The sequence below is a fragment of the Hirundo rustica genome, chromosome 10 (genome assembly GCF_015227805.2).
Source record: "Hirundo rustica isolate bHirRus1 chromosome 10, bHirRus1.pri.v3, whole genome shotgun sequence".
In the NCBI taxonomy this organism is placed as follows: domain Eukaryota; kingdom Metazoa; phylum Chordata; class Aves; order Passeriformes; family Hirundinidae; genus Hirundo; species Hirundo rustica.
Window position 1 is genome coordinate 4,763,011 of NC_053459.1, and position 24,254 is coordinate 4,787,264.

General features: G+C 51.5%; 2 protein-coding genes across 2 annotated transcripts; both read left to right on the top strand.

Moving 5' to 3' along the window:
- The first annotated feature begins 2,895 nt into the window (after nt 1-2,895).
- TF (transferrin) lies at nt 2,896-15,263 on the top strand. Its single transcript, XM_040074346.2, has 17 exons — nt 2,896-3,250; nt 5,283-5,446; nt 5,635-5,743; nt 6,916-7,107; nt 7,302-7,437; nt 7,712-7,767; nt 8,817-8,986; nt 9,108-9,294; nt 10,264-10,418; nt 10,527-10,620; nt 11,269-11,298; nt 11,949-12,107; nt 12,743-12,887; nt 13,366-13,430; nt 13,542-13,726; nt 14,436-14,622; nt 15,024-15,263. The coding sequence occupies exons 1-17, from the start codon at nt 3,208-3,210 to the stop codon at nt 15,059-15,061; spliced, it is 2,115 nt and encodes a 704-aa protein (XP_039930280.2). The 5' UTR covers nt 2,896-3,207; the 3' UTR covers nt 15,062-15,263.
- Nucleotides 15,264-17,371: 2,108 nt separating this feature from the next.
- SRPRB (SRP receptor subunit beta) lies at nt 17,372-23,804 on the top strand. The gene is made up of 7 exons (XM_058421913.1): nt 17,372-17,493; nt 17,596-17,690; nt 18,524-18,601; nt 19,728-19,810; nt 20,309-20,445; nt 21,259-21,313; nt 22,021-23,804. Exons 1-7 carry the CDS (start codon nt 17,388-17,390, stop codon nt 22,235-22,237), a joined length of 771 nt encoding a protein of 256 aa, XP_058277896.1. The 5' UTR covers nt 17,372-17,387; the 3' UTR covers nt 22,238-23,804.
- Nucleotides 23,805-24,254: the final 450 nt, after the last annotated feature.

Here is a 24,254-nt window from a genome sequence, read left to right on the forward strand (position 1 = left end):
TTAGCAGCATCCTCTTTTGGAAAACACAACGGCCGGGATGTGCAGTGTTGCAATGCAACGAACTTGGGATGTGTGACGAGAATTCAGGTCGTTCCATGAAGATGTGCGCTACAGAAGGGCTGGTGTTTCTGGATAACTGGGACAAAGTCTGAGGGGCACTGATTTAGCTCTGTCCTTTTTGGTAAAGCTGCTCCTGCTCCCATGAGCCAGAACATGGAGCTCTTACCTTGAAAGCAACAAGAATTTCCAGCGTTCCTAAAAATTGGCCTTTGCTGTTCAATCTCAGCTTAGTCAGCCAGACAGGGGCATTTGGGAATGGGGTCAGCCATGCACCCAGGCAGCAAGATCTGACCAGAACCTGTAGAAGGAGGTACATGTCCTTAGTGAGAGGCAGGATTCACCGTGTGACTAAACGTGTATTTTCTAACACAAAATTTGGCAAAGCAGGTGTCTGATGGGTGTTCAGGGGAGAAAATTGACTGCATCACCCAGTTCATCCCTCCTGGACTCCAAAAAGAATGGCATTTTGCAGCTGGAGGCCACCCAGGACACTTATCCTTTTCCTTCCAAGGCTTCCCATGGTGGGCTATACTCCTCAGAAAGAGCCACCTTGGAGACCTGTTGGGTCCTTTGGAGATCAAGGCCTGAGCCCTTAGCCCAGGGGCCTAGAAGACACAGCCCTGGCTGCTGTGCTTCTGCCATGGGGTATCTCCAAGGAAAACTGTGTGTTGGAAGGGTTTCTTCTCCGCAGGCTTGGCCATAGGATTCCAAGCTGTCAAAGGAGCATCCACATAGGGATGCACACCAGGAGGAGAGTGGAATCCTCCACGGAGAAAGGCGGGATTTGCTAGCACCAAAATGAGGTGTAGAAGCACCTCTGCATGTGGCTGGTGATGTTCCTGATGACTTGTGGCTGGAAATGCAGGAGGTTGCTGGAGTACAAGAGGTATTGCAATCCAAGCCTCTTCCTTCACCCCTGGATTTGCCCTGATGCCATCTGGGAGAGCAAGGGAAAGAGATGTGAAGGGAACACCACCCATCCCATCAGCACATCACAGCCATCCCCTTGGCAGGTAGAGAAGGCATTGAGATGCAAGCATAATGTGAGAAGGGAGAGAGGAGCTGAGAGTTGTCTATGGAAAAAGGTCTGGGAACCATGTGCAGAAGGCAAAGATAGTTTGGTCTCTTCCAGCAACTGCTCTTCTGTTATTTGAGTGGATCCTTTATGTTTTCCAAGCTCTCTTCTGCATCTTTCCCCTTCATCTGTCATGTGGTAAAAGTATCTTTATCTGGGCAGTGCTGTAACTACTTGTGGAGTCAGTATGTCCAAGGATTTCCACCAATATTTATGTGCCCAGGTGACTTTGTTGTTTCAGCCCCAGCTACGGCTTTTCAATATGTCTGTTAGAAGAGGCATTTTGGAACAAATCAGCAAAAGGCTCTGGAAGAACCACGTGGGACAGTCTCCTGCAAGCCCTTGTGCCTCTCCCTCCCATGGATGGGGATGCTGTTAAGGCTGCATGAGCAAGGCAGGGATCAGTGAGACCCTCAGGAAGCTGGGGATGGATTTCAGTGGCATTGACCTGTCTTGGTGGAAAAGACCTTGAAAGGCCACAGCTTGCTGAAGTAAATATGGATGGGAGATCTTTTAAAATGAGAGGCTTGAGGTGGGATAAAGTCAGTCCCCCTCCAGCTGCAGTGTATTTGGAGACACTGTGGACACAAGACATTCTGCTCTTCTGGGAAAGCAGGGGAAGAAGGGATGAGAAACAGGAACCAGCCATGCTGAAGGAAGTGCTACAGATGATGCTGAAATAACCAGGGTGGCCAGGAGTGCTCTCACTCAGCCACAGGCAGGGAGGGCTCCCGGTGCCACGGTGGAGGATCATTGCCTGAGGGCCTCCACCCTCCCTGGGTCACTCTGTAGAACCAAATCCCTGCCCTGGCACTGGGCTCCCACCTGTACTGAAGCCACTCTGAGCACCACCTGCAGGTCACTTTGCCCTGAGCCTGCTGGGAGAAGGGACAGGAGCCAACCCAGGTGCTTCCAGTCAACTTCCAGCTGTAGAGAGTGAAGGACCTGTGCAGGGGATCCAGGAGATCCTCCCTCCAAGGGAGGCTTGTGCTCATGAAAGCAAGCCTGGGAGCTGGATCTCCTGGCTGGGTTTGCAACAGCAAAGCTGTAGCTTCTGTGAGGTGGACATGGTGAGTGGACCAGCCCCAGCAGTGGTCTAGGGATGCTGTTTGGGCTCAAGGGCTGGCTGACTTGCTCCAGGGAATTCTCAGTGTGCATGTGTCAAAGGCTGAAGCTGGTCCTGTAGCTGTCAGCAAAGACGGAGACGTGAAGGCCGGGACAGCATCACAGAGGGTGCCCTTCATAAACCAAGCCGTGCCCCGCTGGCCTCAGGGGGACAGCCAGGAGTGACACAATCGGATGGAGAAGGTTCGCAGAGGAAGTGGGAGGAGGCTGGATAATCTCGGCATTTCTTCCCAGGTTGATCCCAAAAATTTACCAAAAGTGCAGCGTGATGCTTCCTTCTGTCTGCAGAGCACTTATGGAACTGTCTGGTCACTGCTGTTGGCTTTTTTTTTTTTTTTTTTTTTTTTTTTTTTTTTTTTTTTCCCCAGATCGTGTATAACAGTCATTTGCTGCCTTTCAACTCCGCTGCCATTGCCTGGAGCGCGCAAGGGAGCGGGCAGGCACCCGGTGCTGCGAGCCAAGGGGCGACGGGCACCTCAGCAGCAGTTACTGGCAGACACACAAAACTCGGCTCTGGATCCAGCAGGACTTTCTGAGATTAGTTCTGGGCAAGGCAGGGGGTGGGCAGCACAAAGAAAATCGCCCCTCCTGCGGCGTTTCAGCCCGCAGGAGAATTCAAATGTCACAACTAGGGAATTTTCCATCTGAAGCCCCTTGTAAAACGCGAAGCGCTGCGCCCTGCTCTGACTCCTGCCTGCGGAAGGGTTCAGTGCCAAAGTGAAAGGCTTCCTAAAAATGGGCTGATCCAGGGAGGGGGGCGATTTAGGAGCTATTGAGAAACAAGGAAGGACAAACAGTGTTAGGTCATTGCTTCTGCAAACACAGCCAAGGCCGTTCCTCTATAAAAGGGGCAGCAAGCGGTTCCAGAGCCATCACAGACTTGGAGGGGACGGTCTGTGACCAAAGCTGCTGCACCCCTCCCTCGGCACCCGACCCCCTGCTCAAGCATGAAACTCGCACTCTTCACCGTGCTGTCCTTCGGGATAGTGGGTAAGTGTCTGCTGGGAGCAGCCTTTGGGGAAGGAAGTCAAAACCTCGGCGGACCCCAGGCTTCCCCCAGGCAAGGCTGTTTTGGAGCTGCGGCGTACGCCCGATCCCGGCAGCTGCTAAGGAAAAGCCGGGATGTGAAGCGGTGCTGGCTTTGGCAGCCGTGGATGTGTCGAGGAGGACGGTGTTTTTGAGAGTTACGGACGGCAGCTTTGGCCAGCCCGTGGGGTGGAGGGAGGGTTGCAGCTCCCCACAATGCCGATGCCCACCCTGCAAGGAGGAGGGATGCTCCGCTCCCACCGCCACGGAGAATGCTTGGGACAGGGTCCGCGCTCCTGCTGTCACGGGGTGAAGGGAAAAATCATCCTCCGGCCAACTGCTGTGCTGGGAGAGGAGCACGGGCTCAGCCAGGGGGAAGAAATTATTGCTAGACTCACCTGCCAAGCTTGCACATGTGTTACACCTGAGGGCAGTGACAATAAAACAGAGCTTCAATAATAAAAGGTGCGGTGTGCTTCCCACTCTGCTCCTGCGCTGCTCTGTCCTGCTGCTGCAGCTGCACTTTGCTCAGGCTCTTGCCTATTTCATGCCAAATTTGTGCTGTTGCAGGGCTGGCTCTGCTTGGAGCCATTCTTTCCTCTTTCTCTGCTCACAGCTCTGGCAGGCAACGGGCAGGTAGCCATGGCAAAGAGACTGCTGGCTGCACCTGGCCAGGGCCTGATGCCTGGACAGGGAAAGGGAGATCTCCTTCCTGGAGTAGGCAGCAGGTCTCTTTTGACCCCCCATGAAGTGTGGTGGTGATTTATGTCCTCTGGTAGGAAGTGCTCCGTGTGCCTCTGGCGCCAGGAAGTCCTTCAGCACCTCTGCTGAATATTAACATGCAAAGATGTTTTTTTAATGGTTCCTCCTCTTCCTCCCCTGCACAGAAAGAGACAAGAGGTCACCCAAAAGGTCTGTGACTGTGGCCAGGGCACTCAGGCTGCCATTACCTTCCCAGTGTCACCAGTGCAGCTGGGTTGACTCCTTCAGGAGGTCCCCACTTGCTTGCCAGCAAGCAATGACCATGGCTTTGTGTAGCCAAGGCTTGAAAAATTATGATGGACTTGAAAAACATATGAAAAAAGAGGTGGTGGCCGTAGGAATTGAGGCTAAGGATTCTCCCTGTGGCCAAATTCAGCCCCTCCACTGGGAGCCTCAGAAATCAAGTACAGAGAGGCTATTTCTGAGATGAAAGAGAAAATGGAAATGACACAGGTTTATCTGGAGGTGTTTGGATGAAATGTGCTATCGATGGTTTGGAGGGAGAGAGGGGTGCAAGTGGCCTCTTGGTCTGCACAGCCCTGCCAGGAAGGGGCAGAGTGAAGGTGGAATGTCAGCACAGGCTGGCCACATCCTTGCACTGCAGGTTTCCAGCATTTCTGGGTTCAGGTTTCTGGAGGAGACATGACTCTGCATCTTTGTTCTGGTCCCCCAGAGCAGCCATTCAACTGCCTTTACTGCTCAGGAGACTCATGGAAGGACTGTGGTGGTGCTATGGCATCTCTGATGGGGTGTGCAGGGGAGCAGGTGAGACATGGAGACAGTTCAGTATATCAGATCACTCAGCTGCCAAGGAGGTGAGAGTGGCAGTGCACTGCACACAGCCTGCCCAGGTCAGAGCTGCTCCCCCTCTGGGTTATTGGCACAGGCACTGCTTCAGTGCTCCAACTTTTCTCTCCAATTTGCAAAGGCTTGAGCTTGATTTCTATTGAAGTGTGTGGATTTGTTCTCCCAATCCTATTGCTGTGAGTCCAGGCTGCTGGATTGTCCCAAATGTTCCTGATGGTGCACATGGCAGGCAAGAAAGAAAGAAAGGACCTTCCTGCATGGCTTGGGAGATCCTGCACTCGGCCATCACCCAAGGCCATGACCACAGGGAAGCAGTGACCTTGTGCTCACAGGGAACCATTGACCTTGTGTTCACAGAGATGCTGTTCCTCTCCAATCAATGCCTTTCTACCTCTCTGCGACGATTTATTTCTGGTTCTTTCTACAGCTCTGTGTTTTGCTGCTCCCCAAAAGCCAAGCGTCAGGTGGTGTACAATATCCTCAGCAGAAGAGAAAAAATGCAATAGCCTGAGGGACCACATGCAACAGGAGAACTTCGCTTTCAGTTGCCTGCAGAAAGCATCGTACCTCGACTGCATAAAAGCCATTTCGGTGAGTGGGCAGCAAACTCCAGCAAATTCCTCTGCTGGGATGTTTCAGCAGCCTGTTACAACTGGAGATGGAGTTTCAGTCACTCATTGTTACCTGTGATCCCCCTGTTGTACACAAGGATTTGGAAGAGACTCTGGGAAGCGCTTTTCCTCCTCTTTGTTAATTGATGAAATCTCTTTATTGTTTAGAATAACGAAGCAGATGCCATTAGCTTGGATGGAGGTCAAATTTTTGAGGCAGGCCTTGCTCCCTACAAGCTGAAGCCCATCGCTGCTGAGGTCTACGAGCACAGTGAAGGTACATTTCCATGCAATATTTTTAAGGCAAGTGGTGGTAACAAACGGAGAGTGCAAAGGCCATTCTTTCCATGCAGAGTTCACATATATTTTGGTTGGGGGTCCAAAATATTGTCCCTGGTTTCCAGCTCCCAGAGGGGAAGGCTTGGGGGGGAGCAGTTCAGAATCATCACCCCTAGCCACAGGATCCAGTGCCTCATTTCTTGTAATTTGCTGCAGTGAAGGTCTCTGATCCCATGAGCAGTAATCCTGGTCCTCCTGAAACATGGCAGAAAAATTGTGCTGGTCCCAGAGATCTCCTGCTTTCAGTGGCCTTGAACTCTGTGGGTAAAACACAGGGCTGGGAGGCACAGATAAGTTCTGTGATTTCCTGTACAGTCATCAAGAAAAAAATGATTGGAGAGGCAACAGCATTACTAGTGGTTGGGAGGGACACCCAGTTGATATCACCGAGGCAAGAAACACAGGAAAAAAGGAGAAGCATTAAAAGGGCTCTGCAAGGATCCCTTCTGATCGGAGTGAGATCCATGACTCCATCCCTATTCACTCATTGTACCATCCTTCATCTCTCCCATCTTTTTCCTGGGTGCCAAACAGATGCTATCTCACATCCAAAGCTCCCAATCTCTTTTGACCTCTTCCCTGGAGTTCAGCCTGTTTCTACGCAATGTTCAGGATCAAAGCAACGCGGCAGAGTCATTCCCAACTCGGTAGCTAAAAAAAAGATCTTAAACCTTAAAGGCTGAGGTCTCTACCACCCCCAAAACTCAATCATTGTATCAATATGTAGCATGTGACAGACTAGGTAAGATTCTAAAGACTAAATGTGGAGTTTCAGTCTCACAAGGTGTCTGTGGGCAATAGCATTTGAGAAAAGACTTGCCAGTGGAGATTTGCAAAAAGATTCACTGAAGTTCCTTACAAAGCTATGACACCTTGAATGTGACAGCATTTCCAGGTCACTTACTGTAAGTTATAATGTGCAACATTAGTTAAATATGGTCAGCCTTAGCTCAACCCCAAGGAAAATGAGAAAACCACAAGCGTCCAACCAAATTCGCTGATTGTTCGGAAGTGCAGCAGGTTGTTCCCTGAAACCGGGGGTTTAGCAGGATTTGAAATGTTCCTAAGTCCTCTTGTCTCATTGCTTTACTCCTCACCCCTGCACTGCAGGCTCCACTACCAGCTACTACGCCGTGGCCGTTGTGAAGAAAGGAACAGGCTTCTCAATAAATGAGCTGCGGGGCAAGACCTCCTGCCACACGGGGCTGGGCAGGTCGGCTGGCTGGGTCATCCCCATCGGGACACTCACCAGCCGCGGGGACATCGAGTGGGACGGCAAAGACTCGGGCTCCATCGAGCAAGGTGAGCTGGGGCACGGCGAGATTGGAGTGGGAGTTAAGCCAGGGCTGGTGTCACGGTGAAAGGGGTGTTGCCCAGTCTTCTGTGGGGGTCCGGAGGAAGCTGGCAGGGCACTGACATTTCTTGTGGATCCCCTCCCTTCCCAGTCCTGCTAAAAGTGAATTTTTGACCAACTATTGCTTTCTTGTCCTCCGTAGCTGTGGCAAATTTCTTCTCTGCCAGCTGTGTTCCTGGTGTCACCACTGAACCCAAACTGTACCGTCAGTGCAAGGGGGATGCCAAGACCAAAATGTCCCGCACAGGACCTTATTCTGGATATTCTGGAGCTTTTCAGTGAGTGAGAGTTGTTTTTCCTTTGGGGAAACGTTCTAGCCCTGGCACATGCAAGTTTTTCTTATCCCAAGGAAGGCTGTGTTGGAATCAGGGGTCCTGAGGAGACTGAAGTGCTTCTCTGCCATTACAGTTTCTTCCCTTCCAGCACAGCTTTTTTGGGGAAGACCATTCCTCTATGGCTGCAGTTTATGCCAAAAATAATTTGTTGAAATGGGAGATAGGGAGTCAACAATGTCTGTTTTTCTAACTTGTCTTCTGTTCCTCCCACCTGCAGCTGTCTGAGAGATGGGAAAGGAGAGGTGGCTTTTGTGAAACACACAACTGTTCAAGGTACACCTGCAAATCCCTTATTTCTCCTCTTTCTGGTCCCACCCCTCTCTGCTTCACCATCCTACATTTTGTCTACACTGTGCAGATTTTATTCCTCTCCAGGCCGAAACACTTCTTTCATCTCTTGAAAAACATTTTGCACATTGTGAACTGATTCATCCCTGTTATTGAGAAAAGGGATTATGGTGAATCCACCTTTTCTTCTCTGAGGTTCTTCTTTGTAGTTGGAAAACCTGCTTGGTGCCATATCTCAGAGCCAGCTGTAATGTGAGCAGTTAAGCAGGTCACTATCCCTCTGGAAAGGATTTTGGAGGGAATTCAGCCTGCAGCAAGAGTTCACTAGCTCTGTGGAGACCAAGGATGGCCTGGCACATGCAGGGCCTGCAGTGAGCTCAGTGGAGGCTCACCAAGGTGGTCATGGGGCAGGGATAACTGTCCTGCAAGGAGGTGCTCTGTGGGATGGCCTTGATCAGCCTGGCAACCGGATACAAGGTGGAATTTCTTTCCCCTTGAGCACAGTGAGGTACTGGGACAGGTTGTCCAGAACAGCTGTTCATTCTCCGTCCTTGAAGGGTTTCAAGATCTACCTGGAACATCCTGCTCTGTCCCTGCCTTGACCAGGGATCTTCAAAAGTCCCTTCACACTTGAATTCTCCTGTAACCTCGTGATCTCAGCCCTGGGCTTTGCCTTAAGCCTTGACATTAGTTACCTACTGGCCTTCACATACCATGTGAAGGTGTGAGCAGGTCCTGACCTGCTCAATCCATCTGTATGGGATTTGTAGAGCTATTTGTATCCCTCAGTGCATAAATCCTCGTACTGTTGGGTTAGTTATGGCAGAGGCCATGGTGATCTCCCTTCCAAAGGCATTGCCTGCATATGCCCAAGATGACCCCATTGTGCAAGGGGAGTGCCTGCAACCCATCTTCTGCAAAGAATTCCCCCCCAGAGCTTCAGCAGAAGTAAATGAATTACAAAGCTTCCCAAACCGGCCTTTCTCATGTCTGTTTTCATGGTGATGCAACTCGTGGTTCCTCCTTTCCTTCAGAAAATGCCCCAGCTGAGAAGGATGAGTACGAGCTCCTGTGTCTGGATGGCACCCGCCAGCCCGTGGACAACTACAAGGCCTGTCACTGGGCCAGGGTTCCTGCTCACGCCGTTGTGGCTCGAGATGACAGCAAGGTCAATGACATCTGGAACTTCCTCTCCAAAGCACAGGTATCACCAAGCTCTCCTTTCCTTCCTCTAACATCCTCTGACCTCTGGTTTTGATTGCTTTCTCCAGCTTTCCAAGAGTTTTGGTGTGGTTATTTGCTGATTATTTTTCCCTTGGCGGCAGGAAACATTTGGCGTGGGCACAACCAACACCTTCCACCTCTTTGGGCCACCTGGCAAGAAGGACCCAGGCCTCAAAGACTTGCTCTTCAAAGACTCTGCAGTACAGCTGAAGCAAATCCCGTCACTGATGGATGCTCAACTCTACCTGGGCTTTGAGTATTACACTGCTGTCCAGAGCCTCCAGAAAGGTAGGCAGGACATCAAACACCAAGGTCAGCTCTGCATGGGCTGTGTGGAAGAGTTGGCATTGGCAAACACAGCCAGGCAAAAGGAACATGATTTTCTCAGATACAGACTGTATCATCTGCAAAATATTTCCTGTGAAATCACAGAACCTTCACAAACTTCACTTACATCAACAAAGGAGTTTGTTGTATCCAAACCCAAATCACCACACTGACAAATATGGAAAATCTACAGAAGCTCCACACCAGTTATTCAGCTGGTGGTAGAGATTGGGCATGGCCAAAACTGCTGCTTAGAAAAGCCCTTTCTGGGATGTAAAAAGAAGGAACATCTCAGGAGGACTCCAGGATCAGACACTTGAGGGAAACAATGCCCTTGATTTCCATCTAGACTCATCAAGCATTTTCTGATAGCTTTCTGAGAGTCAAACACCCCTCAAATGATCTCTGATACCCACTTAGAATTCATCCAGTACAATTTAAAGCAGTACTTCACTTCTGTTAAGTGGCATCTATGGAAGGGGGTGAATGGACTTAAAATTGGGTCAAACAAGATAATTCAAGTGCTGTGTTACAGAAACATAACTGGGTTGTCATTTTGAGCTCACTCTGGTCTTAGTCTCAGAGGAGTTGTGAGGAGTGCAGAAATGTGGGACATAATACAGGCAGCAGTTCCAAGTACTGTTATCACAGGGGCGTGTAGTGGTTGTGCTGTTTTAGCTAACAGAAATCTGCCAGAATGGCTTGTGTTGTGCAGCAATTCCCCTTTCCGACCTGTAAGTTGATTTTTGAGCCTACTTCAGCTCAAGAATCACCTTTTCCATTCTTTCCAGCTCAGGGCTTAATTAACAAGGACTCCTTGCCCTGAGCAGCAGCTGGCTGGTGCGTACAGGTGGTTTGTGGCCGAGTCCCTCACACCCAGGATGTGGCTCCGCAGGGCTCATCCCTGTTTTCCCTGTGCTGCCTTTGCAGATCGCCTGACCCCCAGCCGCAGGGCCAGCAAGATCCAGTGGTGTGCCATCGGCAGGGACGAGAAGAAGAAGTGTGACGTCTGGAGCGTGATGAGCAACGGGGATGTGGAGTGCGTTGTGGCAGAGGACACCAAGGAATGCATCACAAAGATCATGGTACAGCTTTTTTTCCCCCTTTTCTTCTCACTGTGAACTTCTCAGGTGCTTCTTTTACCATCTGAGCTCTGGAAAGCGCTGGCTCATTTCTGCACCTTTCCCTTGCAGAAAGGTGAAGCAGATGCCATCAGCTTAGATGGAGGCTTTGTCTACACTGCTGGCATGTGTGGCTTGGTGCCAGTGGTGGCAGAGAGCTATGAGGGTAAGCACAGTTCTGTCTCAGGGCCCCGGTGGTGGGGAATGGGCTGGGGCCAAAGTGCCGGTTTTATTCTGGAACCTTAGAAAGCAGCTGCAGTGCTGCATCCTGCAGAAATCACAGAATATCCTGGGTTGGAAGGGACCCACCAGGATCATCAGTCCAACTCATGGGCCTGCATACACAACCTCAACAATCCCAGTCTGTGCCAGGGAGCGTTGTCCAAAGGCTTCTGGAGCTCTGGCAGCCCTGGGGTCGTGCCCTTTCCCTGGGGAGCCTGGTCACTTCCCCACCACCCTCTGGGGAAGGAAGCTTTTCCTGATATCCAACCTAACACACTGTGAGACAACTCTGCCCACCATTGCATGCATTGTCTTTCCATGGAAAGCAGAACAGCCCTGGTGGAGCAGGCATGGGTAGTCAGGAAATCTTTGTTTTAATTAGAATACCCTGGTCCTTTAGCACCAGCCTTAGTAAAACTGCTTGTTTTAGCTCAGAGGAGCAGCAGGAGGCTGTGCTTTGTTTTGCTGATGCACAAGGTATTGCTTGAAGTGGTCACTTCTACAAGAGAATTTCTCCAGAAATTAGTGAGCTCGATTCTTTTGGATTTGAGATGTCTTTAACTTTACATCTTCTTCTTCTCCCCTTCCACAGAAAATCACTGCAAATCAAAAGAAGAACCAGGTAATTACTGCTAACAGAGGGACAGAAAACAGTCCAGAGGGATATAAGTAGAAAAGTAGATATGAGTCATGAGTGGAGAATAAATGGCCAGTCTCCACCCAAAGAGAGTCCAGTGCAGATATTAGAATTTTGGGAGATAGCTTTGGCAGTTGGAGGGAAAATTAGGGGCTGCAATAAGATCAAGGGGAAGCATTTGGTATTGGCAGAGATTGGTGTTGTCACACAGTAACAGTGGCAGGGCTGTGAACAGAGAAAGAGGGTCTGGGCTGCAGCATTATTGTTCTTCCTAGAAATGGAAATGGAGATGGGGGGAGGGTTTTGTCCTTTGCTAAGGAGAGAATAGGAAATCAGGAGTGGCTACGAAATCCTCTCATGTGTCTTGTCTTCTCATAGCCCTCTCATATACCTCAGAGCTTTTGAGGGCAGGGAAATGTCAGGTATAATAATTTCCCTGGGGTGTGGTGGAAGCAGATGCATCACATCTACAAACTCTTCCACTGTTGCTGCCTGGCAAAGTATTTATAAGCACAAAGTAATTCTGTGCTGTTTGTAGGTGCCCTTTTCCAAGGGAAGCCAGTGCTCTCTCCTAAGGGATCACAGTGGGATCTTTGGGTCAGGCTTCAATTCTTCTCTATTTTATCTTCTGAAAGCAACCTACTATGCTGTGGCTGTTGTGAAGAAGTCTGACAGGGATATCAACTGGAACAACCTGCAGGGTAAGAAGTCGTGCCACACTGCCGTGGGGAGAACTGCTGGCTGGAACATCCCCATGGGCCTGATCCACAACAGGACAGGCAACTGCAACTTCGGTGAGTCCAGTTTGGAATCCATTTCTTTGAGCTGGGAATCTTGGCTTCTCTATTCTCCTGCCTTCCTTTCCCACTGTCCCTTCTACCCCAAGAGCTCTGACACTGCTGCCAAATGCATCTCTGCAGACCCATAAAGGTTGTGGAGGCTTGGGCTAGCTCTCTGTGAGCTGGGAATGGTTTGCAGGAAAAACATTCCACTTTTTAAGCCAAGAGAGTGCCTATTGCACTTGAGTCTTAGGCCCTGCTTCATCACAGAATCACAGAATCATGGAATGGTTTGGGTGGAATTGGAACTTAAAGCCCATCCCATCCCACCCCTTGCTGTGGGCAAGGCACCTTCCACTAGACCAGGTTGCTCCAAGCTCCTTCCAACCTGGCCTTGGACACTTCCAGAGATCCAGGGGCAGCCCCAGCTTCTCTGGGCAACAATAACGATAATTAGATAACAGGACCCAGGTTCCACGGTCAAAGCTGGATGAAAGTGATTTGCTGCCCGCTAAGTCATGCTCCTTCTCCCAGCCCGTTTCCACCTCCGCAGTGGGCGCTAACGCAAACTCAGGGCGAGAACGCGTTGTTAAAATAAAACCTAACTGCCCAGGGCAGGAAAAGTGAATTTCTCCTATTCCTTCCTCCAGATGAATACTTCAGCGAGGGCTGTGCTCCCGGCTCCCCTCCCACCTCCCGCCTCTGCCAGCTGTGCAAGGGCTCAGGGGGGGTCCCTCCGGAGAAGTGCGTGGCCAGCAGCCACGAGCAGTACTACGGATACACCGGAGCGTTACGGTACGTGCTGGGGACACCCAGGCTGCCTCAGTGCCCTGGGGCTGGTCACAGAGGCTAGGTTACTGGTGAAGTACAGCCTCATGTCGACACTAATTTGCTGACCTACTCTTTTTCTCCGTTACACCGCTGAAAGTACATATCTCTGTAATACTATACATATGCCACGTGCTTTTTGCTTTCTGAAAATGGATGCAAAATATCCCCGTTCTGTAAAACTCGTGTCCTGTTGCCTCCAGGCAAACCTGGAGAGGCACAAGCCCTCCCACAATGGCAGAAGTGCTCCTCTTTTAACATAAATAAGGAGTGTAAAGGATTTATCTGTGTTTCAGATAAGTCTAAAAGATTTGTGGCAGGGCTCCTAGACCTGGATCTCCTTGGAGATTAATTGTACAGAATAAGACTCGAGTTTAAGTTAAATCTGTGGGACAGGGACAGGATTCAAGCATTTACATCACTGGTGTCCTTTTTTATTTCCCAGGTGTCTGGTCGAGCAGGGGGATGTGGCCTTTATCAAGCATACCATCGTTGAGGAGAACACTGATGGTACGTGCTCAGGGATGACTTCCCCATCTACATGATTGCTTAGGTGGTGTTGAGGCTGATGTTCCCCTGCTACACAAGGTCTCTGAATCTCCAAACCCATCCTCTTTAAAGGCAAAAATCCAGAAAGCTGGGCCAAAGATCTGAAAATGGACCAATTTGAGTTGCTGTGCACTGATGGGCAGCGGGCAAATGTCATGGACTTCAGCAGATGTAACCTGGCCAAAGTCCCTACCCACGCTGTGATGGCACGTCCTGAGAAAGCACAGCGAGTCCGTGACGTACTGGAGAACCAAGAGGTTTGTAGTGCTGAGAGCAGAAGAAATATTATGGGGTTGCTCTGATTTTCCCCATCAACGTAAGATGGAAACTTTTACCTCACTGCTGTGGGGTGACAGCCTTGTCCCTTCGCCTCCCCCTTCTTCCATCCCTTCCCAAGTGCTCTTTCTCCTCTGCCACCTTAGCAAACACACCTTTAGGTAGCAGTGGGGTTGCAGCTGTTGCTGCTGTCACACCAGACTTGTGTGACAGGAGTTTATCACCTCCTTTCCGGCCTCTGCTCTTGCTGAGGTGTTTCAGAAACTCTTTTGTGGTGCCTGGTCTGTGCCACAGCTGGGTCAGGCTCAGCTCCAACAGCAGCCTCCCTGCACACATGCAGTCCTGCAGCTACTGGGCTGACCAGAACCAGCCTAAACCATCTCTGTTTCTCCCTGCAAACATTAATATCAGTTCCACCATCAGGTTCTGGTGAGAGGCGCTTGGGGTCTTTTGCTTCTACTCATGGTTAAGTGACAGGACCTGCTGGTAACATCTCTGCACGCAGGGACATGTTAAAATTGGGGAAAAAAGGTGCCACCAGTGAGCAATCCCTCCCCTTAGCACACAGACAGAAGGTTCAATCCTAAATTTCTGGAGCCTGGCTTGGGGCTCCCCAGGCTGATGGTGAAGAACCAGGAACAGGAAGTAGGCCAGCTTCCCACATCTCTCCTCTTTGTGCTTTTATTTCAGAGGCTGTTTGGACCAAAAGGAACCAGGAATAAAGATTTCAATATGTTTGCATATGAATCCAAGGATCTTCTGTTTAAAGACCGGACGAAGTGCCTGATCAAGCTCCCTGATGGAATGTCATACAAGGAATTCCTTGGAGATAAATACTATGCTTCACTTGCCAGCCTCAACACCTGCAATCCATCAGGTAACTGGCACAGCTCCAGAGGAAGTCCTGAATTGCAGTCCTTACCTTGCAGGCATGAGCAGTTTCTTCTGGAACTGTCCACCCAATGCCTTTAAAGGAAGAACATGACAATATTCTTTTCTCAAAGTTCCTTAAGTGAACTGGGAACAGACTTGAAATCTGCTGCTCTGGCAGCAATGTGAATAAAAGTTTTTTCCTCACCTTTGGAAAATATGGACTTTGAGAAACAGCACAGAGAACTCCCCCAGATCCGTCAGTGTGGGATTTGTGATTAAAGCTCCTCTTTTGTGGCACACAGTAAATTTTCCATGTGACATTGTTGGCATGGCTGGGTGTGTGCTGGTGGGCCAGAAGTGTTTAAAAGCAGGATCTGAACTTCTCCCTGTCTTTTCCCTTTCCAGATCTTCTCCAGGTGTGCACCTTCCTTGAAGACAAGTAGTGAGATGGGAAGGATCCTCAAAGTGGGAGAGAAAACCTCAAGCCATGACTCCTCTCGTGCCCTCAGCACCGAACACTGACCCGCAGAGGGCCCTCTGCCTTCACTGCTTTCTCTGCCCTCCCTCATCACTCTGAAAGTAGCTCTTTGAGACTTTACAATTCTCTGCTGCCAGAACAGCGAAAAATAAAATCTCAAATCTAAACGGGTGTGCTGAGATTTTTCCAAATGATCCTTAAGCTCATCCCTTCCTCAGTGCCTCTCACTGTAGGGCAGTGACAGATACCAGCATGGCTGTTGTCATCCACTGCTGCCGATTAGGGAAATTTCCAAAGCAAAATGGATAGAATACACCCTGGAGCCTTTTAACAGATGCTCTGTACTCTCTGTGCTTTTGCTTTGCCCAGATTATCCCATTGTCTCCCCGGCAGGTGAGGGTTCCCCAGCGTGGTTGGGACACAGGAAGAGGGAGAGTGTTTGTGTCGGGGAAGCTGAAGGCTGAAGAAGGAATAAAAACCACTCAAGACCAAAATAATACAGTGGGAGTAAGAAGGGAGGTGTGAACAGAAACTGCTGTGTCTCAGATCTCAGCTGGCTGGGTCTGAGTCCCTTCCACCAGGCAGGACTCATGGAGCACATACATGTATTGATGGGGAGTCCAGGCTTAGGCTTCCTTTCCGGAAAAATCTAGGATTTGCTCAGAAATGTGGTTATTTTGGTAGTCTGTTGCTGACCTGATAACAAAATGTAGTTTGTTTTGCCTGATTCTGAGCCACACTGAAAATAACAAGGTGAGACAAAAAGGGCTGCTGAAGCTCTCTGCTCCAGAGGAGCAGCTTGGGCTCATGCAGGGTGTCCCAATCCTGCTGTCAAGGCAGGCATGGAGGAGCTGCTGAGAGGCACAAAGCTCCTGCCTTTGAGGGAGTGAACATTTTGATGATTTTTGGATGCATATGGTAAGCGTGGTGAGAAGTCCGCCAGCCTGGCTGAAAATCCCCCTGGATGGCAGAAATGCAGAGTGTGACAGGAAAGGATGAAATGTAGTCCCTCAATTTATGCAGGAAGAATACACTGGACAGGTGGTTTTTAACCCATTCTTCAAAACTAGCAAAGAAAGAGAATTGGTGCCTCTAACGGGCTGTTTCTACAACTCAGCATGGCTAGTTAGAAAACTTTCCCCCAAAAAAGCTGCACCATCTGCATTTTGTGTCACGTGTAAGCCCTTGTCCCGTAAGTAGAAGGCACGGGATAAAAGGAACCTCACCAGAGGATCACTCAAGCTGGAAGGGACCTCTGGGAGTCTCCAGTCCAATCTGCTCAAGGAAAGGGATCAACCAAGGTGCTCAGGGCTCGACCTCCAATGATGGCAACTCCATAACCTCCTTGGGCAGGCTGTCCTGCTCCTGGCAGCCCCCGAAGGAGAACATTCTTCTCATATCCACTAGGAACCTGTATTGTTTCAATGTATTCCTGGTTCTCCTCACCCTGCACCACTGTGGGAGGCCTGCCTCTGCTTCCTGATGCGTGGTACAAACAGCTGGACCTTCCTGGGACACAACAGCCCCATGGAGTGCTCCAGGCTGGGCACAGAGTGGCTGGAAAGCTGGGAAGGGCCCTGGGGGTGCTGGTGACAGTGGCTGGACACGAGCCCAGGTGTGCCCAGGTGGGCAAGAGGCCAATGGCCCCAGGGCTGTCCCAGCCACGGTGTGTCCAGCAGGCCCAGGGCAGTGACTGTCCCTCTGTGCTGGGACCTGTGAGGCACCTCCAGTCCTGGGGACAGCTCCGGGCACAGCACTTCAGGAAGTGCTCCAGGGGCTGGAGCGTGTCCAGGGAAGGGAACGGAGCTGGGGAAGGGGCTGGAGCACCAGGAGAGGCTGAGGGAGCTGGGAAAGGGGCTCAGGGGAAACCTTGTGGCTCTGCACAACTCCCGGACAGAAGGGGGCAGCCGGGGGGGTCGGGCTCTGCTCCAGGGAACAGGGAGAGGACAAGGAGAAATGGCCTCAAGCTGTGCCAGGGCGAGTTCAGGTTGGAAATATGGAAATTTCTTTCCAGAACGACCTGTCCAGCTCTGGCACATCTGCCTGGCATTTAAAAGCCCTGTGTATGTGACACTTCGGGACATGGCTACGTGGTGGCCCTGCCAGCGCTGAGGTCAGAGAGCTTTTCCAACCCAAATTCCATTCCATGTTTCTCCAGGCTCCCCCAGCGAGTCCCAGCCGTCCCAGCTCCTCACGGGAGAACTACAGCTCCCATCAGCCCACGCGCCCCGCCCTTCCCGGCGTGCCGCGGGGCCGGAAGCGGAAGTGTGGCGTGGCCACGTGTGTGGGCCATGGCGGGCGGGCTGGAGCCGCACCTGGAGGCGCTGCGGCGGGAGCTGCACGGCCCCGCCGTGCTCTCCGTGCTCGTCGCGCTCATCGCCGTGGCAATCACCTTCCGTGAGTTGCGGGAACCTCCCTTTCCCTCGCCCCGCTCGCTGAGGAGCGGCAGCCGCAAGCTCAGGCGTCCTCTTCCCCTCCTCATCCTTCTCTCTCCCGCAGTGATCTGGCGGTTCGTGCAGGGCAGGAGGAGCAGCCGCAAGGCCGTGCTGCTGCTGGGCCTCTGCGACGCGGGGAAGACGCTGCTTTTCGCGCGGGTGAGCGGGGAGAGGCGCGGGGGCTTCTTGTGCGGAGGTGAAGGAGTTCCCTTTAGTTGGGTTTTTAATCTTTTAATGGAACTTGAAAGTTGGGGTTTATGGATGTAAGGAGGGATGGAGACGAGTTTTGTCTACCACGGAGTGTCAAAAGAAATTGCGTTTTGGTTTGAATTTGTTGTAGTAAAAGGCTTAGGGATACTTGACCTCGCCGCAGTCTGCAGCTTCTCCCGAGGGGCAGCTCCGATCTCTGTTCTCCGGGACCAGGGACAGCACCCCAGGGGACGGCTGGAGCTGTGCCAGGGGAGTTAGCTTGGATGTCCGGGAAAGATTCTTCCCCAGAGGGTGCCGGGCACTGCCCAGGCTCCCCAGGGAATGGGCACGGCCCCAAGGCTGCCAGAGCTCCAGGAGCCTTTGGACAATGCTCCCAGGGGGTGCACAGGGTGGGATTGTTGGAGTATCGGTGCAGGGGCGGGAGCTGGGCTGATGATCCTGGTGGGTCCCTTCCAGCCCTGGATATTCTGTTACTGTCCTGAAAATTAGAGGGGCACCACCGTGCTTACCGTGGCCCCAGCTGGAAATCTCCGAAGGATTTGCAGCCACACTCTCTTGTTGTTTTAGCAGAGATTCACAATATAAATGTATCCTTATTTTCCTGCTGACCATTTTTAATTAAGTGGGGAAAGCAGCCCCAGCAGTAATTTCCTGCAGGAAACCGAGATCAGATCTCTGATGCCCATTTCAGTTTCTGAGTAGGCTGGACGTGCTACTGGTGCTGCCTTGGGGGCGTGGAGCCTCTCAGGCTGTTTGTTCTGAAGCTCTGCCTGTTCCCCCAGCTGCTGTCGGGGCGGTACCGCGACACGCAGACCTCCATCACCGACAGCTCGGCCGTGTACAGGGTCAGCCAGGACAAGGTGAGTGCACAGCCCCTGCCTGCAGCCTCTTCCTGCTCCCTCTGCTAAGCCTGTGAGCTTTCTGTGCTGCTCAGGCCCCGCTTGGTCCGAGTGCAGGATGGGATTTTGCCATGCTGACAAAGTCGGGAATTACCGGGATGTATCACAGCCTGCTGGGCTCCACGGGTTCTTTTTCTTTTGCTTGTAAAATAGTGAAACTTTTCTGACTGGAAACCACACCCGTGGGTTGGAGCAGGAGGGAGGTTTGGGGGTTTCGCTGTTCTGTGGCATTGGCTTATTTCCTCGGCAGTAATTCCTGTTTCTCCCGAGAAAACCTGACATTAAAAGCTTTATCAGGTTTTAAGCAGAGGCTCCAGCTGCACTTTATTTGGTTTCAGAGAGGATTTTGTTATTTTTAGGTCCTGGGCTGCCACAGAGCTGGTTATTTTCAGCTTTTGGCAATTCTTTCATTCTGGAAATCTCTTTCTTGTGCTGGATGCACACGTGGCAGGGAGAGCAGAATGCTGGCAGCACCTGAACTGCTGGTGAATTGTGAGAGTAGAGGGTGGTGTTGTGGCTTCACCTTCTCAGTCATTATTAACAGCGGTGATAATAAGGCTGCAAACTTGGTAAAAGGAGTGCACGATGGGGTTTTTTTAAATTTTTTTTTCCCATTTTTGTGTCTCTTTAATTGAGCAGACAAGTACTTGGGAGGGGTGAGGCTGCAAGGCAGTTTGCTGCTCTTTTGATCCTTTTTTTAGTCACAGCCAAGGTTTGCAGTACAGTCCAAGAGCAGTGGGCAGGAAGGGGCTGCTGCAGCCTTATCTTGGGAGCAGTGACGTGGCCTTGCCGGGCTGAGTGTTCTCTCCCACCTCCTGCCTTTGGCTGTTTCCTTTCCTGGGAAGGGAAACCTTTGCAGCTTTCAGTTAAAAAAAGGCATTTTTGTCTTATTCCCTGCAGGGTTTGGTGTATTTAGGGAGACTTTGGTGTGTGGGGGTAGGTGAGGCTGTAGGTTTATATCTTGTGTCGGGGCAGATGGAATTGTGCCTCCAGGACACAAGTCCAGGGTCAGGATGGTTTTCCTCAGTCTGTGACCACAGGAACCCCTGGATCAGGTGTTGTTAATTCCTTCTTGCCTGTGTTCCAGAGCACCAATGTGACCTTGATCGACCTTCCAGGCCATGAGAGTCTGAGGCTGCAGTTCTTGGAGAGATTCAAAGCTGCAGCCAGGTAACGTGGAGAGGGTCAGCAGGGGAGGAGAGGGTGATCCTTTGGAAAGAGATAAACCAGGTGATGGTGCTGGGAATGCTGTGAGCTGGGCAGCTGGTGCCCTGAGAGTCAGAGCTCTGCTGTGGGGTTCATTTTTGCTTTATCCTTCATAGAGTATCCTGAGTGGGAAGGGACCCACAGGGATCGTGGAGTCCAGCTCCTGACCCTGCACAGGACAATCCCAAAAATCACACCGTGAATTTCCTACTTACCTGTGCTTGTAGCGCACCAGGAGGCAAAGCCACTGCAGCAGGGAGGTCTGGGGGTGTGGGACATCCTGGGGTGAAGAATTCCTGCTGCAGCTGGCCGCGGGGCTGTATTTCAGCCAGCTCGTGCTGCCAACCTGCGCTTGGGCTGGCCGAGACCAGGTGTGCAAATCTCAGCCCAGGCTGGAACACTTGCAGGAGAAGGTGATTGCAGAACTTCAACCCCAGCACCTGTCCTTCCCTCTTGCCCCAGAGCCATCGTGTTCGTGGTGGACAGCGTGGCCTTCCAGCGGGAGGTGAAGGATGTGGCAGAATTCCTGTACCAGGTGCTGGTGGACAGCACCGTGCTCAGGAACGCGCCCGCGCTGCTCATCGCCTGCAACAAGCAAGGTACCCTGGGGCTGGGGCTGGGGCTGGGGCTGGCCCCTCCTGCAGGCCAGGGCTTGTGCCACAGCTGCTGAACTTGGGAGTTGGGGTTTCAGCAAAATAAGGCTGGAATTTAGGTTTAAACTTCGGCTGTTCAGCAGGGGTGTTTGGAGGAGCGCCTGCAGCTCTTTGGGTGGGTGTAAGTAAGGCAGGTGGCTTTTGTGTGGCTTTTTTTAAAATTTCTGCTTGCTTTGTGCAGAGCTGTTCCTCAGGAAATAGGATCAGCTGGAGCATAATGAGCTGTCCCTACGTACTTTGCAGCTTCAAAGTTAAAACGAATGTTTCAGCTGCCAGGGTTCCATGTTTTCTCTGGAGTAGCCTGAATATGCAGCTACTGGAAAAGATCAGATCTCTACAGATTGTACAGTGAAAGTGTGGGTCCCTGTGTAGCAGTTGGATGTTTTGGGGCAGTATCAGATCTGGGTTTTGTAGTTACTTCCTGCACTAACTCAGGAGCTGCCGGAGGCCTTCATGGCTCTGCATCCCACGGTGGAAAGCTCAGGACAGGAGGGAGTGCTGGTGCACCAAACCCGTCCTCTGAAGAATCTTCTTGCTCAGCGGGAAGATATTAATTGCCTGCATTGTATCAGACTGTTGGGTTGTTCCCATTCATGCCTGTGATCCCAAAGCTCCAGCATCCCTGATCCTACTGCAGGCACGGCTGTCCTTGTCCTGGTAACTCCAGTGACTGCACAGTGCCTTACTTTAGGGGGAGGAGCCAGGTTCTGAATTCTGACAGACAGCCAAAGAGCTGATTTCATGTTCTTTTCCCTCTAGATGTCACAATGGCAAAATCAGCAAAACTCATCCAGCAGCAGCTGGAGAAAGAGCTGTAAGTATGGACTGGAATATCAATCCCTCTGAGCTTTTCCTCTTGCCCTTTCTGTCTTACCTCAGTGCTCAGTGAGCTCCCTGGAGCCGTGTCCGAGTTCCCTGTGGAAGTGGGAACAGTCTGTTCAGTCTGTGGCTTGGCAGTGCTGAGTTTACAGTTGGACTCCGTGGCCCTAGAGGGCTTTTCCAAGCTAAATGATTCCCTGGGTCTGTCACCCCTTTGGCCAGCAGAGGGCTGTTTGTGCCGTGCCTGTTCCAGGCTGAGCACCCAGCCTCCTGGTTTTTAGCAGAGGAGTTAGTTGCCACATATTCGCATTCTCCAGGAAAATAAGGATTGCTTGTTCTGATGTTGAGCATTTGCCAGCCCCCTGGGAGTGGGTGTTGGATTTCTAGGTAGTTACTGTGCCCTGTTAGGCACCGTTATTCCCATGTTTACTGTGGGCAAATTGGGATAAGGACATCATCAACATCTGACTTCTGCTGTCCTTTGTTACAAAACCAAACCTGTTTGAACACCTCTCCTCGAGTGCCCCTCCTACTCCCTGGAGCTGCTGCACTTGTGCCTGCCAATCGTGGCCAAAGGCCCGGGCTGGGCCTTGTGTCCTTGCTGTAGCTGGCATGCTGCTGGCACAGCTGGATCCCAAACACCCCAGAGCCGTGATGCTCCCCTGGTGCTCAGTTCCTGACCTCTCCCTTCTCTCCCTGCAGCAATACCCTGCGGGTGACACGCTCTGCAGCCCCCACCAGCCTGGATGGCTCGGCCACGGGGAGCCCTGCCCAGCTGGGGAAGAAGGGCAAGGACTTCGACTTCTCCCAGCTGCCCATGAAGGTGGAGTTCGTGGAGTGCAGTGCTCGAGGCAGCAAGGGAGAGGAGGGAGAGGCTGACTTGGAGGGCCTGGAGAAGTGGCTGGTGAAGGTGGCCTGAACAGAGATGGACAGGGCTGAGGGGCTGAAGGGAAAAAGATGGTGTGGAGCACTCAGATGTCATCTTGATGTAAAAAGAAGGAACTTCAGCTGGAAGTCAGCACTGTGGTGTCTTCCTCTGCCGCTCGTGGGCTTGGGAGCAATGTGACATTTTCCCTCTGACTGTCCCTTCATGCTGCAATGTTTTTATCCTCTCCCCTCTTCCCTTGCCTCCTGTAGGCTGCTGAACCTCTGGGCTTTTCTTTTTCCTTAATCTTTAGGCTTTTCATTCGGTAGTTGCCAAGCAAATTAGGAAGGAGTGCCCTGGCAGGTGAGTTTCAGAGCCTGGAGTGTACCTCTCGTTTCCTGCCGTGGATCACACCCCTGTTGCCTCTCAGAGCCTCTGACCACTTTATGTTTGGGGCTGCACAAGCTCCCTAAGTTGGGCAGGCATTGAGGGAGTGTAAAAAGCTGGTTTCCTCTTTGTGTCTGCCTTCCCATCGTCCCAAACTGGTGCAGCCCCATTTCCGTGGGGCTGGAGGAGGGTGAAATGCCCAAACCAGATTGCCTGCCCTGCTTTATCCCTGGGCCCAGCTCTGGTGATTTCCTCTCTCGATCAGCTCCTGGGAGTTTTTCTTCAGCTGGGGGCTGTGTCCTGAGAGCTTTACTCTGCTTCACCTTCCAGGCTGTCCTCCCACAGCCAGGAGGGTGGCAGAGCTACAGGGGCTCATGGCACCAAACTGTGAGGTGGGCAGAGTTTCAGATCCTACCTGCCTCTGGGACCTGTCGTGCCAGGCGTTTGTTGTGCAGTCTCCTGCTGCCTCCTGCTCCAGCGGCTGCAGGAAGCTCTTGCTTTGTGTGTAATTAATTCATGAGCGCTTGTGGCAAAGTGAGAGGGAAAGTCAAGGAGCTGCCAGCACGTGTGTGTGCTTCGTCCTCCTGGCAGAGATGCTCAGGGAAGAGGGGAAAGAAATGGGAGATTTTCCTCTGCACATTGCTGAGTCCCACTGCAGTGACATTTGCCCTTTGTGGCATCCCTTGTTTTAGGGTTGAGGGGGTGGCTGGCTCCTGGCAGACCCTTTTTGTAGTTTGTAGCTCCCTCTCCCCTATGGTTTGATGCCTCCTTCACCGCTCAACTCATCTCTTGTGTTCTTTTCCTTCTCTGGGGCTTTTCCTGCCTCCCTGCAGCATTGCCAAGTGTTGGGAAGAGCAGGAACAGCCCTCAGCAAAGCCCTGTGCCTGTAATGAAGCTGATCCTTGCATTTCCAGCCTCGGGAACCATCCCTGCCGGAGGTGGGGAGGGTTATATTTACCAAACATGTTATATTCTTCTGTTTCCTGCAGGCAGAGTCCTGTTGGAACATGTTTGTCATGCTTTGAACTCCTTTAGATAGAGGTCTTGGGCTGCCTGCCTCGAATCCATAATGCTGAAGTGATTTTGGGCAAAAACTTGCTGTTTCTTTGGGTGATTGTTCTTGCAAAGACACAAGCCAAGCACCAGCCTCAGCCTAAGGTACCACGAGGCCACGGTGGGTTTTAAGTTATTCTTTTTAAAAGTATTCCTTAAGTAAATTCTTTTTTTGCTTGAATGTTTGTACTCAAGTCTTGCTTCAGTCTGTGTGTTTTCCTTGGCTCTTCCCAACAGTGTCAGATCCCCACGGATGGGGCTCTGCTCCTGCTCAGCACAGTGCTGGGGATCAACCTTCCAGCTCTGTGGCCAGGTCTGTGCTGTCAAAAGCCATTGTTTTCTGCACACAGAGGGCTTTGGGGTTAGGTTTTATTTGGTTTTATATTTACTCCTTGGTCCAACTAATTGAGAAATTGATAATCACACAGCAAAAAGAACGCCCACAACTCATAATTGAAAGGCACTTTGGTGATGTGCACAAGGAAGCTCCAGCCAGCTGTGGTGGCTGTGGTGACAGAGCAGTGCTGCTCTGCCCTGGAGGTGGCTTTGGCACCCTGTGGCTTTGCTGGATGGAGATGAGATGCCTCAGCTGTCCCAGGCTGGGGAGTGGCTGCACAGCCACGGCTGAGCT